General features: G+C 37.0%; 1 protein-coding gene across 2 annotated transcripts; it reads right to left on the reverse strand.

Moving 5' to 3' along the window:
• Window positions 1-5,517: 5,517 nt before the first annotated feature.
• OS9 (ER lectin-like protein) lies at window positions 5,518-14,961 on the reverse strand. Of its 2 annotated transcripts, none has more exons than XM_010252001.3 (8): window positions 14,618-14,961; window positions 13,432-13,511; window positions 11,560-11,763; window positions 10,782-10,853; window positions 8,547-8,662; window positions 8,405-8,471; window positions 8,201-8,310; window positions 5,518-5,811 (listed from the first exon to the last, which is right to left on the reverse strand). In XM_010252001.3, exons 1-8 carry the CDS (start codon window positions 14,700-14,702, stop codon window positions 5,646-5,648), a joined length of 900 nt encoding a protein of 299 aa, XP_010250303.1. In that variant the 5' UTR covers window positions 14,703-14,961; the 3' UTR covers window positions 5,518-5,645. The 2 variants fall into 2 exon arrangements, with proteins under 2 accessions (XP_010250303.1, XP_010250304.1); XM_010252002.3 differs by having other exon boundaries at window positions 13,432-13,508; window positions 14,618-14,951.
• Between the last annotated feature and the right edge of the window lie 427 nt (window positions 14,962-15,388).

Genomic DNA, 15,388 nt, shown 5'->3' on the forward strand with positions numbered 1-15,388 from the left:
AACCTCACCTAACATCGTCATTTCTACTAATGTTAAAAGATTCTTGATTCTCGTGGGTGGGTTAATTTTTATCTTCAAGATCTCGTGATTAGTGTCAAATCACCTTAAATTGCAATCTTTCTGCTCCTCAACATTTTTGCCGTGGTTTTGTTTTTGAAAATAAAAACAACTGCTCCCGCATTATGGTTATACACCATCCCCCAACCCATAATCCACCTAACCTGCATGCGGGCTTCAATCTCAAGTCTCCGCTACAATCAGCAAGAGACTTTACCAACTGGTTAGCACCTAATGATTTTTGTTCAATGAATGTATATGTAGAGAATTGTTTTTATTTTCAAAATTAGCACCACACACATTATGAACAACCCTAAGTACCAGATGCATTAGATGCAATTTGCCAAGAGAGAGGTTAGTTCCTGGTATTTATTCATGTATTTTAGATATATAGAGCCAATTTTAGTTGTTCTTCAAGAATGTTTTTATTGTCTTCATCATCTCAAAAGTCACAGATTGATTGGATTTAATATCCAAGATGTATTTTAGAATTTGTTTTCGAGAGAATGACAGTTCAGCCCAGGGTCAGAATTTTTAGGCCTTAAAGTACAGATGAGGTAGGTGCCAATTCTAAATTGATGTTAATTCACAGCCAGGCATTGGTGTATAGAATAAGAATTTTTGACATTTTGAAAGTTTATAACTCTGCAGTGAAAATTAAAAATCTACATTAGCTCTGTCCATACTTCTCTGTTTGTTTTAAACTCGGGTGAAATTTATCTTCTCATTCAGGTGCCAGCAGTCTTCCAAAAGGCATCCTGATCAAATGCAGCAGTATGCCTTGACAGTATAGCAGGACGGCAGCGATGGCTTGAGATATGAATAGACTTACCAAAGAAAAAAATGGCCACACTGACTGAGATCAACTCTAAATTGCATACATTTTGTCTCATTAACTTTTTTTCTATATCTTTTGACCAACAACTGGAATGCTATGGGTCCTCTCCTCTAATTATGATCATCCAAAAGAATTGTTTATGGCATAGATCCCTTGGTGAGACCTTTGGCATGTAATATGTCATAGGTAGACAGATGAGACTTTCTTTCTTGTTGCCTCTCAAAAGATTTGAATTGCTGGTTTATCTTTTCACAATAAATGCCGTTTGATCAGAGCAAAATGGAACCTACTCTATCATTATGGTTGATTACAGAGCCTTAAAACATGATTTCATAGCAAGGATTTCAGTTGTGCTAAACTTCTTCAAGCAAGTTCCAATCCAGAACTGGAACCGGAGTTTTCTTAGGTACATTAAATGAAGAAAAAAGTTATTTGTTCTCATGCAATACTAAGGGTTTTATGTAAGTCAAATAATTGTATTTCTTAACTATTATACTAAAACAGGTTTGTCAGGGATGGAAGCCCTGGACATCTAGGGCATCTCAGCAATAAGCCCAGGCACCCCAGGCACAGACAAAGCTTTGGACACCTCGGGCATCTCAGCAATAAGCCTCGGCACCTCAGGCATAGGCAAAGCTCTGGACACCTCGGGCATTTCAGTAAGCCCCGGCACCCCAGACACAGAAAGCCTTGACGACCTCAAGCACAAACAAATCCTGGCAACCCTAGGCACAGAGAAAACCCTAGGCATAGACAAAGCCCTGGCAACCCCAGGCACAAATAAAGCCTTAGCAACCCTAGGGATAGACAAAGCCCTGGCAACCCCAGGCACAAATAAAGCCTTAGCAACCCCAGGCACAGAGAAAGCCCTGACAACCCCAGGCATAATCATACCTTCATGTAACCATTGGGGGCTTCATCGATGGCAGGTATGACTCCCATCCAATTTATACTAAGGGAAGACAAACTTCACCCGCCCCTACATTAACAATAAAATTCCACTAAAAAACAACATTTCACTTCCCCAAACATGGTCGCGATGAAACTCTAACTTATGCTACTTATTTATACTATGACTAAAACCCAAACTGTATCACCCATAAAGGGTCTCACCTTCTTAAAGGCACAACAACCATCGATCCTTGCGTGTGTAACAAAAATTGCATTTCCTTACAAAGTAATTCAAACTTCCCCTTCTATGAAAACGTTAATCTATTATTTACATAATGTTATCTGGGATAACTCCTCCGCACCTGATAGTATCTCAGATGATTGAAATAACACTGTTCATTTTCTCTGATGATCTGCGATAAAGTTCACTATGCCTGCGATAAAGTCCACATAGAAGCCCAATCCTTCTACAAAAAAGATCAATTACCCTCCCCTATGTGCATATTAAAATTGTTCACAACCTTATAGCACCCAGCGAAGATTCAAGAAACAAAATAATAGTCGATTTCTCTCTCCTCTCTAACAATTTGTGACTAGAGGCCAATTATGATGGTAAATCACCATGAAACATATAGGCGTGATCACAAAATATTCAATTTTGAATACTTGGGTTTTATTTGTGACCTATAGACGCAATTTGCAATAAAGCTTTAAGACTCCGGATACCCACACCATGTTACTCAACAAATCACGCCGGGCCTTCAAACCGGATAACGTGCCCAATATGTTTTGATAAGTACCTACGATGCGATGATGTTAGTTTTCGATTTTAAGATAGCATGGCTAATATGGTATATCTTGGAAATCGGTATGACACTCAATTTCTCCCTCTAGCGGTCTACGACTAAAGTTTGAAGTCGTACATATGTCAACACTCGAGAGATAAAAGTTTGCAAAACACCCAAATTTAAATCTTATTTCGATAGTTGCACTGAATTTCCAAACTAAGGAGTACGCATGATCTGCTTTGCCAGAACAAGAGTTGCGATAATGTTTCAATACTTCTAAATACCGAGTGAACATAGGATCACTATTAACTTAAATGCACAAACCTGGCCATTGCTAGAAAAAGGCAACACACATTGCAATCCCATACGCTCTCTCGCTATCCCCCTCCCCTATCAATGGCCATGGGGGGCTGAAAATATGAAAACTCAACATTAGCTTGCTCGTTGCTAGGAAGGAGCATCACACATAGTAATTCCCAATGTCTTTTGCTAATTTCCTTCCCATCAACGGTCAAGGGGGCTGAAACACACAAACAAGGTGTAGCATTGACCATTGATAAGAAGGAAATCACCAAAAGACAGGGGGGCTAAATTGTGGAACGCGGGGAGTCCCCATTGCAGACACAAGACGCATCCTACCTGCACAAAATCACAAAAATAGGGCAAATTCTTAGACCCTACGCATGCAAACCAACTCACCCCAAGATCTAAAAACCAATACGAAGGCAAATGCTTATCGATAAGCTCTCACTTACCGATAAGCAGGGGGGCTAATGTAGGTATATGATAGTCACTAAGACCATCAGAATACAAAGGGTGTTAAACCAATGCTACGTGGACGTCTGTGATGAATCCGTAATATATCGCATGTTTGCAATAAGCTCATTGCAGATTTGCGATTGTGATGAACTCATGCCCATGACAAGTTGCGACGAACTTCGGCTAGCACGAATTTGCGATAAAGTTAAAACACGCGTGGGTTTGCGATGAACCCCAAACATGCGTAGATTTACGATGAACCCTAGACACACATGGAGTTGCGATGAACCCGACACCATTACGATAACTGTAGAATCACGATAGATCGGGAATAAATGCCGATTACACGTGCTTCTTTTAATTACGCATGCGAAACAATGATGTTACTCACACCATGTCAGTACAATAGGGTCACAAATGGGGAGAATCCAAAAGGGATAAGATTCTCCAATAATGATCCTCTAATAATCAAATAAAAGGAAAGATCCCCTTTCCTAACAGAAAAGAACTTCTTTTTTGATAATCTTAACTTTCTCTCTATAAAAGGAAAATGGCAATCCTTCTCTAAGGAGACAACACAATCATAACTCTGACCTAGGGTCTCACAAGGGTATTCTCCCTTCCCTATTCTCTTCTCCTCTCTTTCCCACATTCTCTCTCTTTTCCGCTGCCATCTCCGAACCTTTGGAGATTGACCAACCTCCGCCTTATCATGGTACACATAGAAGGTGAGTAAGACTTGACAGAAAGATCCTCCTCTTCCTCCTCCTCATCATCATCATCCAAGCATTATCCCAACCATATCGATATGGGGTGGGATACTTAGAATCTTATTTCACCATTGTTTAAAGCTACATCCATTTAACAATTAATGAGCGCTAAAATCATTTGTCACTACTTCGACTCATATCCTATTTGGTCGAATCTACCCTTAGCTCTTCTCATCCCTTCAACTTGCAACAGATACCTTCTTATAGATGCTATTAATGGTTTTTTATGCATGTGTACAAATCATCTTAGCTACTCCAATGTTCCTCCAAATAAGTTCTTTTCTGACCCTACTGTGCAGTTCAGATAATCATTGATTTCGGTGTGAAGTTATGCTTTTTATTTGCAGAGTTTAGGTCTGCCTCCAACCCAAAACCGCAGTTGCAGCTCCACCACGTAGTGGCTAATGCCTGCACCCATTTTGAAGGTAAAGGAATAGGCCTACAAATGGCATCCAAATTTAATCCGTTCAAAATTGGATTGAATATTGATATACTCCAACACAATTCAATATCATCAATTCCGGTTCAATAATATTTTGAACATTTATAAACTTAGAGCCATTAGTAATATCGGTTTGAATGTTCGTACAATGCAGTCGAAAGAGTTATTTTCATATCCAAATTCAATTTTACTTTGTTAATAATGTATTGTTCTGATTTTTTAGTTTAATTTATTAATGGTTTCCCATATCCAAATTCAATCCTAGCCTAATGCTCTGATCTAAATCCCAGTAAGGTTAAAAAATTACAACGTACAAGTACCTATCATACGATAATTATTGACTTTCAGGGTCACTGATACATTCTTTATCAAGGTTCTAAACTTTGAAAAGGATAGATTCCATACAGGTTCCTCCGTTCTATTACCAGAAAAGAGGTTTAAAATAAGGAGGAGTTTGGTGGTTTAAAACTTTCAATAAGAGAATTAAAAAAAAAAAAAAAAAGATCATCATACTTGATATCATTTTTTTCTCCAAATCTTATTTCTGTTTCCTTTTACCTAAATGCAAGTCATGATTAATCAAGAATATTAAATTGTATCATCAAATCATAAATGATAACAACAAATTTATCACCTTCATATAATTTGATGGGATGCCAAATGGACCCTTCACGGAGTGCTGTGTATACACCATGCCTGGACCCCTTGTGGAGTAGTTCTTTGATGGGATGTCTTTTAGGGTATGTTTGTATGTATTGAATTTTTCGGTGTACTCGCAACCTATGGTAAAATCTCATGCTAGCGCAAATGTGAGAACACGGGTTCAAGTCTAAGAACTGCCATTTTGTTCAAAAAATGCCAAAGGTGCTAAAGGTTAGGACCATCCATATCCAGTCTGTGCCTCCCAAGAACAATGGCCTTTTATTACAAGTCAAAATATGGCCCAATTTGTAAGGATTCAACAAGATGAACTTAAAGAACTGATTTGAGATTCATTAATAGAAATTTATATCCGAGTTACAAATTCTGCTATCCTCTAATGATAATGAGAAAGCTCTCCATGTCAGTATCTAGTAACATGTTTGCAGCATCGTATACGTTTATGTGGCATGTTGTTGTGAATAATGGTTAGATGGAAATTCAATGTCTGTTACCATATTTATCTGTCTATCTTTTGAGCTGCTTTCCACATTCTTCTCTTTGCGGTCTCGTGGAAGCTTGTTACAGTTGATGGTATGCCAAACTGGTCTCTCTTCCTGAAATAAGCTGCAACATAATAAATGATTCAATATAGATAATCACCTCTATTGTAAATTAAATCATTGTAGGTTTCCAGTAGTCACGAAAATTTGGAAAACATAATATGGCGAACAAATGTTCCATTAAATTAAATTAAATTGCATATTTAGGTAAAAAACTATTGTTTTACATCATTACATTCCCATGAAGGCAACAAAGTACGAGTAAGAGAAATTTTCAATACTGGAAAGTCCAAAAGCATGAGATTGGTTGAATTTAGAAAGTGGGCTATAAAACACATTCTGGATAAAAATTTGATTTTTGATCCGTCAGTTTTCAAGGTAGAACCCATTTAATGGTGGGTCCAGATCAATAATCCAGAACATATTGCAAGTTAAGGGGGCCCACACCAGTTATGGGTCCTATGTTCCCAGACCCAGACCCAAGCTTTGGATATCTGAAAATGCATGAAAGTTGAATGTAAAGTGGAAGGATGGATGGATGGGTTATTGGATTGGGCCAGGTACTGCCAACTAAAAAATAAAAATATTGTCCTTGCTAAAGCAAACATCTTTGAAGTCTTCTTCACATTCAGATAAAGCCTTTCTTTGGACCAGGAAATCATGACAAAACAACTTGGTACTTAACTCCACACAGGTAACAGAACCAGACAACCAGTAGGGGCAGCCCAAAATGGAGACCAATAAATACTTATTACTATTAAAATAATATTCTCAATGATGTAATTCAAGTCTTAGCCACACAAAAAACAGTAAAAGGAATCATAATCAAACCCGTACCTTCCAGTAACCATGACTTAAATAATTACCATTCATAGATACTGTTGATGGTACTACTTACGTCATTGCAACAGCCCAACAACATGACTAATAAAAAATTAGCAGCAACAAAATATAGACTGGGGCATCTTCATTCAGAAGATAAATCTCCCTATTCATTCCACAAATAAACTAGAAAACTCACCACAGATGAATTGCTCAAGACCCCCTATTTATAGACTCGATCTCAATATCCACATAAATTTGAAACCAAAGCTCAGTTTGGAAGGAGTACAAATACAAATATATAGAGTGCAAAACCTTGTATTTTGTATGTATTTGTACTGTACATATTTGTGTTTGTACTCTTTCCAAACTGAACCCGAGGAAGCAAATAGTAATCCCGTAACTTCAACAAGTTAGACTTCAAACTTCAAAGCTCCCAATCATAGTATAACTTGAAAACAAAGTAATTAATAATTCCTAATAAAAACCAAGTATTATCCTAATTAAACTAGAACTCAAGGCAGAAGAAAGCAACCAAAAACTAACTGACAATGACTAAAAGATTATCAGTACTTGCAGAACTCTTGATTAAAGATTCCATAAACACCTAAAGTAATCCTCTTTTATGGCAATCAGTATACCATAAGAATTGTTGCTGTCCCTTATCCTATATCACTCATTTATAGAAAGATTAACCTGATTATGTGGGATCAGCTAAATGAATACTATTTTTCTATATGAAGAGACACTTTCGTGGTCAAATTGTGAGTTGGTCTTGTCTTATTACCTCAATCCATATCCTTGTAGTCCCTTGGGCCTTAGCTCATCTAAAACAATCCAACTTCCATCAGATTATTCATTATTGATACAGTAAGCAATTTTCTCACTGGGCAGTTTCCTCTCTTTCCCTCACTTCATCACATATTTGGATTACTAAATTAGTGAGGATGCACTAATTCTTAATTCTATCAATTCTATTCTTCTACTAATCTACTCATCTGTCTCAAATTCTCAATATCTTCATTCTATCAATTCTAGTCTAATATTCATCTGTGCTCATTTTAGGGTAGCATTCCTTCTTGATTGCCCAACATATCATTCTGGTTGTCCATACCTTATCCCATAATACAACTTACATAATGACTGGATAAACACTACTTTTTGTTCCCCCAAATGGTAAGTATCGTGTAAATGAGTCAGAATGTGATGACTGTAATGCCTCTATAAGAGGTCTTCCACCCCTGCCATGCATTTACCATTATTACCTCTCAAAAAGATATTGCAAAATCGCATCACGATAGACATTGAATATTCCATTTATTTTGGCACCAAGTAGTAAACAGAAAGAATATAGGGAATTTGTTTATGTGGCTATAGCATGCATAGTTGAGGTCTGGGGCCAACATAATTGTAGTCCCATCCAGGAGAGTGCCTATACAAAAAAAGGAAAGCATGCCATCTGATCATCCATTATTTGCAGAACTTTCTAATAATCATGTTTCAATATGGTTTCTGGTCCCATAAAATCTGGTTGGACTCATCCAATGGAGGGCCCCAACCCTCCATGTACTGGCTCAATGGCTAGTTTCCAGGTCTCAGACTAATAGATAGAGAGAGAGAGAGAGACTTACGGGTGCTTACAAAGCATGGGACTTTGAATTGTTGTAGCATATTTGCAAGTGGACAGCTCTGTTATGGAACTAATCATAACTCTAGGCTGCTCAGAACATACAAACCTCACCTGAAGACATTTAGTAAACATCATCTTAGAGGAGGTGGAAGAGTAATGTAAAAAATCGTTAAAGTGATTCCCAAACTGCCAATTTTTTTTATACCTCAGTTTCCCGAGGCTGATTTGTGAGATCACATATGGTTCCATTTGTGTACTGATGAGCATGATACCTACATGAAAACATTATCTGAATAGTCATTATTTTCTCAAACTATTTGTATCTTACCACACTGACATATTAGTACCTTTGAGAGGCATCTTTTGAACGAGGATCTTTCAACTTAGACACATCAGATAGGTTCTGGTGGAAAGCAGCAGTTGCCTCAGCATCATACAAACCTAAAATAAACTCCTGAACCACCTGTACCAATGCAAAATAATAATCTGTGCTCATAAGTGAATAGGACACTCACCTAGGCAACAAGGTGGTCACCTAGGTGCCAATAACAGCCATACAGGAACTTTTTACTTTGTGTATATGCAATACTAGTGTGGACCCAATGCATGTGGCCATGCTATATAAATAGCTAACTAATGTTTTGTTTCTTTTGTAAGGTTTTACTGTTGGAAAATGTTACTGAGAGAGAAGATGCAATTGAGGGATGAGAGTGTGACCAAGGGTTTTGGATTACTGGAAAGGAGAAGCTGAGGAACCAATCACATCAATTGAAACTTTCAACTCTCCCCCCCCCCCCAGGATCTTACTTTTCTCTGTCTGAGCAAACAAAAACAGGACATATATCCACTCTTTTCTGCAATAATTATGGTAGCACTTAAGAGGTATAAAGCAGAATTTTTTTTGCTAGGTGCTCCATGTTTCTTTGCTGATTTCACATGTGAATCTGTTACATTTAAATTTTGGCTGGTATTCTTTCGGGGTGGAGGGGCTTCTTTTCATTACATTCTTGTATTTTATGATCAAGCATATGTATATGTAGTACTGCTGCCAAGTAATGATTATCTTATGATGATTTGTAAATTTAATTAGTAGAATTGCAATTACCTTATTGGCCTGATGATTTAGCCTGCTTTGTTAGGTAACATGCATTAGTGATGTTGATACTAAACTCTTACACATCCTGGACATTATTCAACACAAACACTGAATAGAATTTTCTAGCTTCTTATTGAGCAGCAAAAATGATAAAAGATTACTAGAAAATATTGTAGTGCAAGAGACAATGTGAATATTAACAGTCTTGCACTATTTGGAATGATTTAATTGCAACAGATATTTGGCTTAAAAAAAAAAACATGTTTCACAGAATAAATGGATCCATATTTATGCCCCAAATTTCAGAAAATTAAATGTCATACCATTTTTTGAGAAAAGTTGAATTAAATGTCATACCATGACTTCAGACCAAATAACCTAGAGGTGTCCACTGCAAAACCTAGCGCCCAATTGGAGTGTGTTCATGCAAAGATTGCTGAAAACATGCTACAGTAATGATTCAGGACCCATTTAGGAGGGCTGAGCTGAAGACTCAACTAAGCTGGTTCAACTGCTTTAAAGCGCTCCAGACAAGCTATTCAAAGAGGCTGAAGCAAGACAGCCCTCCAAATAACTGACTGACAGTCAATTTGGGCACTGCTCCATTTTATCACTATTTTCCTGCCTTGTAACCCATCACTATCTGTATCCACTTTAGAATTGGACATCTTGACCATTCAGTCTGTACTCCATTTGGACAATCAAGACAGAGGTAGTGAACAGGCCAGGAAAAGACCAGAGTTGGATGACTACATTCTATCTTAAATTAACTATAAAAAAAGTATAAGGAAGACAAGGAAATTTTCCAAACTCTCATGCTCATTCATCCAGATTTGTATTTTTGTGCTCATGAACAGAATGGAATAACAAAACAGGATTCATGTAGACAACCCCATATGATTGGGACAAGGCAATGATGATGATGACAATCTGTGTGTTCTTTAAATCTATGTCAAATTGCTTGTTCTATGATATAAGGTCATAATTCTCATAAGGAATGGAAGGTTCAAATTTTTGTGTATTTCTTTTCCACTTTTTCTTTTCTTAATTTTCTTTTTGTGCTTTGGAAATGGAAAGTTCAAAATTGATCCAAAAGGGCAAGCTTTTTAAAAAGAAAGTTTGTTTTATATATCTAATTTTTATTTTCTCTGAATGATTTTTGGACAAGCTGGTCGTATATTAAATGTATGATGTTCAAAACCATAAAATATATTATAATACAATTAAATTATATATATATGACTGTTAACTATGTAATTTAATTGTGTGTGTGTGTGTGTGTGTATATATATATATATATATATATAGAGAGAGAGAGAGAGAGAGAGAGAGAGAGAAATGATTGATTGCAGTTTTTTATTGATAAACCAATTGCTTATGACTGTTGACTGTAGACCCAAAAGTTCCATATCCTTCAATTAAGCTACCTGAATGCATCTAATGGATCTAAAATTTCAGAGACTTCGAGAGGCATTGAAGAGCTTGCCTTATCTTCCTCCAAATGAAATTGCCGCAAATGCTTCTGATAACAAAACTCATACGACCACCAACCCTCTTGCTGCACAAGAGAGCAATGTAATTAATGGCATTTCAAACTGAATAGAAAACAATATTTCTTGAAACAAAGAATGGTTTTGTTGTTATAAAATTCAGAAAGTAAAGATGTACAGATTAGAACTCAGCAAGTTTGGTTTCTGCCTGAAAATAACTACATAAAGTTGAACTTTGATGGGAGTAGTTATGGCAACCTGGGATCTTCAGGTGTGGAAGGTGTTTTCAGAGATAAGGAAGGTCATATATTAGCTATGTTTTCAGGCCCCTAAGGTTTTGGAGACTCTAGAAAGGATGAATTAATGGCTGTTCGCTGTGGGATACAAAAAGCAAAAGAGATGAATTTAGAAAGATTAGTTGTTGAGGGTGATTCTCATGTGGTGATAGGGTGGCCCAGAGATGAGAAGATAACAGTTTGGACCTATGTAGATGTGTTAAAGCAAATCAAACGGTTAACAATGAATATGGTAATAATCTATCAGTGGGTACTCAGGTCGGCAAATAGCTTGGATGACTCTTTGGCCAAGCAAGGGGTAAACAGGGAACAGATTTTCTGGGCTCAATTGTAGTTGTTTTTCTCTTCTTTTGGTGTACGTTATCTCCTATTCATATTAATAGAATTCATCACTGTTATCTATCAATAACAAAAAACAAAGATGTAGTCTTAAAAAAACAAGCCATTTATGTGGTAGTTCCCAGTGATAGATTCTCACTCTAATGAAGCATCCCTCCTTTAGCAATTCAAGTAACTCATCCGGTGTCTTCAAGTTAGCCCGTCTCTCAGTTTCCACAATCATGTTGCTAGTATTGTGTTGGGTTACTTCTTTTCCAGTTCTGGATTTCTCAACCCTGGGCAAGAAACATTGGAATTTCTGGCCATCTTTGCTTGACATTACAACTGATTCTTGATCTTCATCCTGGAAAATAATGATATTTGGTCACAAACACTACTTTGCCTTCCTATAATCAAAATTTTGAAAAGAAACTTCATCACATGTAAGAAGTTTAGAAACTCAAATAGTAAAAAGTAAAGCAACACATCAAGGTAATCCTAAGATAACTTAGCAAAAAATCCATCTTAAACCAACAAGAAAACACAATTCAATGGTTATGCTTGTAAAGTGATGGGAAAGGTAAAGGTTGTAAAGGATACATGTACGGATGTACCAAGAACCTGAAGCCACTGTTAAGACCTACATCTAAAAGTATAGAACATGTGGATCACTCCCATTGCTCATCCCTTTCACGAACAGGAGAAGCAAACCCCAACCATACAACTTGAACCTCCATTGAAGAAAAAAACTAGCAGAAAGGTAAAGCTAGAAATGCCAAGACAGAGAAAGTTGACTCAACAAGAGTAGCAGAAAGCAAGTATTATGGTGCATTTGGGAGGAAAGGAATGTGAGACTCTTCGAAAATAAGACTAGAAGTGTGGAGGAAATGATTGAAAATATTATAATCAAGGTGGGACACTGGGTAAAAACTCTGGAAAAATTTTCCCTGTTCACAACAGAGAAAATCATAAGAAATTGGAGATTAGTGGCAGATTCATCCTCAGAAAGACTATCCTTTAGAGCTTTCTGGCAGGCACCTCCATCACCATATGTCAAACTTAATTTCGATATTTGAAACCTAGGAAATCGTTGTCTTTCTGGGATGGGAGGAATTGTTAGGAATCATGAATGCTTAATTCTGGCCATGCACTCAGGTCAAATTGGAACTGGGGACTCTACAAGGGTTGAAATGCAAGCAGTGCTGTATGGACTTCAAAAAGCCAAGCGACTGAACTATAGGAACTTAATTATTGAAGGAGACTCAAGGGCTGTCATAAACTGGTTACAAACACAAGAAGGAACCTGTAATATACACATTTTGAGGGAGCCTAGATTTTCATTGCAAGAGTTGGGAGCTGAGGCTGTCTGGGTGTACAGATCTTCTAATTACTGCTAGATGGGCTGGCTAAACAAGGGGCAACAAGAAAACATATATTTTGGGGTGTGGTTCCTTGAAGGAGTTTGTAATTTGAGGGTTTTCTAGGGGTTAGCTGAGGCTAGCCTCCTTATTGTTACATGATCATCTTCAAATGATTAATAAAAAGTTATCTGTTACTGATGTAAAAAAGCAAGTATTAAACATAAACAAATAATTCTATATGATTCTATAAAGAGTCCCTTTCATAAGACAAAACTACTGTTCACACACAAATTAAGGTGCTTCTGGACATGTGCATTGTACCATCCTGCTTATGGAAGTACTAAAACTAAAGGATTGCCAATTGAAAACAAAGAAGGATCAAAAACAAAAGCATAGGCCAAGTGGTTGCAAAATATGGTTTGGTTGTGTAGCAACAAAGTTGTCTAAGTTCCTGATCATATTTGATGATAATTAGCAAACAAACCCTAAACAACCAAAGAATTCGTCATGAAGACTAAATAAACCTACCCATCCCATCACAGAGAATTTCATCAATAACCTATCAGACTCAGTAGTTAGTACAACCCTTCAAAATACAGCTAATGCATGAATAAAAACAAATATATGTCCATGCACTAAGGAAAATATGGAATTTAAAAAAGTCCACTCACAGGATGAAAGGGTGATCCCACTGAATGAAATTCAATCTTGTATTTTGGTTCACGGGAGCTATGCCCAAATGACACACCTGCTAATCAAGAGTGAAAAGAGCATTAAGAGAAACACATGCTTGCAGTATGCAAAAGGATTGGCATGTACCTCATCTCTACCGTAAATTGCAATTGAGGTTAATTTAATGCATAAACAACACCAAATTAGAAAACAATTGTTAGATGGACTTATGGAATATCTTCCTTTCTTGAAAAGAACATAAAGATCATACATAAGTGTGTTAATGTATTTCTGTGCGTGAAGATTGAAGATTTGGTCTACAGTGAATAGTTTAGGCCCTGATTTTACAAAATTATTCCATTTTTTAGCTATTGGAGCCCAGATATCATCTATTCTTTCTATTTAACATCTTGCTTTTAAAGTCGCATTGAAAAGAACAATTCTGAGATTGAGACATCGAATCTAAGTAAACAAAAATATAGTATTGATAAAAGAATGTACCCAACAACAAAATATTGTCATTCTCAAACGGTGCCCTAATTGTATTTTGAAGTCCCACAGAGTAGTGCACAGACAGTGCGTTGCATCACCTGTGGATTGACTTCAAGATGAGTAAATTACAATATGGTAGTGTTGCTTCCCCATCAATGTTTTACAGAGTAAAGTTCTTCCCGAGTATTGACTTCTGATCCCTGAAGCCGCAATTGTTTTCTATAGACATTTATTTTCGATTTCTTGAGGCGAGACGGAATTATCAAAGAATTTCCTTCATGAAATAATTTTCTTTACCAGCCTAATTTCAAAAAAATAAAGAAAAGAAAAAAAGAAAACATCCACAAATCCTCCTTGTCTTCAGAAAAGTAGCCAAAGTTCCCTCTAGATGCAATTTCGGGACTGCTAACGACCGTAAAATCTTAAGCAGAAGAAGAAAAACAAAGAAATATTGCTCGTAAACTAAGAAAACAAACAACCCATATAGGCATTCAGTTAAATAATACAAAATCAAGTATTTACAAGGTTGATTGATGAACTGCTTATAAATTTAACCGAGGATCCCCCAGAGCACCGAACTTTTATGTTAATTGACACAGATCAAAAAGTACCCATACGAATAGAGAACATAAAAGGTTTCAGAAAAAATTGTCGAGGCATATAAAAAAGAAATGAGACTGAGGATTTCCATACCAGGATGGGTAGCTAAGATCTGCTCGGCCGAGACATAATTGAACAGATAAAACAAAATAAGGAGAATTAGGGACGACAAGCCCATCTCCGCCTCTCTCTGTCTCTCTGTCAGCAATTCAAAACTCCAACTAAAAAAAGGAAAAATATATCAAACGGATTACAGCTTACAGTAATCCTCCTTCCTCGGTTATAACTGGGGAGTGGGGACCCAGTTCTATTACTTATATCTCATGTGTTTTTGAGTCGAGGTGGAGAACAGACACTTTCTTGGTCGGACTGGAGTCTTCGCAGAAAGGTTTGATCGGTCCAGGCCACATTATGTATTTTTGTTAGGTCAGCCCAGCCCAAAACTGATCCACAACTTCTTGTTTACTTTTTTTTGTTGGAATGACGCTCTTCGTCCAATCAACGAGTGATGGCTGTCAAGTATATTCATGCTTGGCGCAGGAAGCCGAATCGGTATCGAGTTTGGATCACCTGACACCAAACACGTTCCAACCCTCTATCATCTCCCACCATGTATAAGATGTGTGGTGTGAGATGATATTGGTAGAGGGTTGGAACGTATTCTATTGGCAGGTGACCCGGATTTATTACTTCTAATACAGGGTGAGATGGGGCTGTGAGCCTGTGAGATGCCCTTGTAAGGAGCGGATTCAAGGAAGTCAGAACCTAACATCTATGATGGGGTAAAGATAAGATACCACAAGAAATTTGACAAAAATTCTTCTAAAATGAATTTTGATGAATATCAATTGATTGATAATTATT

The sequence above is a fragment of the Nelumbo nucifera genome, chromosome 8 (genome assembly GCF_055504915.1).
Source record: "Nelumbo nucifera cultivar China Antique chromosome 8, China Antique-T2T, whole genome shotgun sequence".
NCBI classification, from domain to species: Eukaryota; Viridiplantae; Streptophyta; class Magnoliopsida; order Proteales; family Nelumbonaceae; genus Nelumbo; species Nelumbo nucifera.

Excerpts from the sequence above, each read along its gene's own strand:
- OS9 (XM_010252001.3), bottom strand. The coding sequence starts at position 14,702 with ATGGGCTTGTCGTCCCTAATTCTCCTTATTTTGTTTTATCTGTTCAAT. Across the intron at positions 13,512-14,617 it reads GATCTTAGCTACCCATCCTG|CAGGTGTGTCATTTGGGCAT; the intron begins GTATGGAAATCC and ends ACTCTTGATTAG. Across the intron at positions 8,311-8,404 it reads ATCAGCCTCGGGAAACTGAG|GTGAGGTTTGTATGTTCTGA; the intron begins GTATAAAAAAAA and ends AAATGTCTTCAG.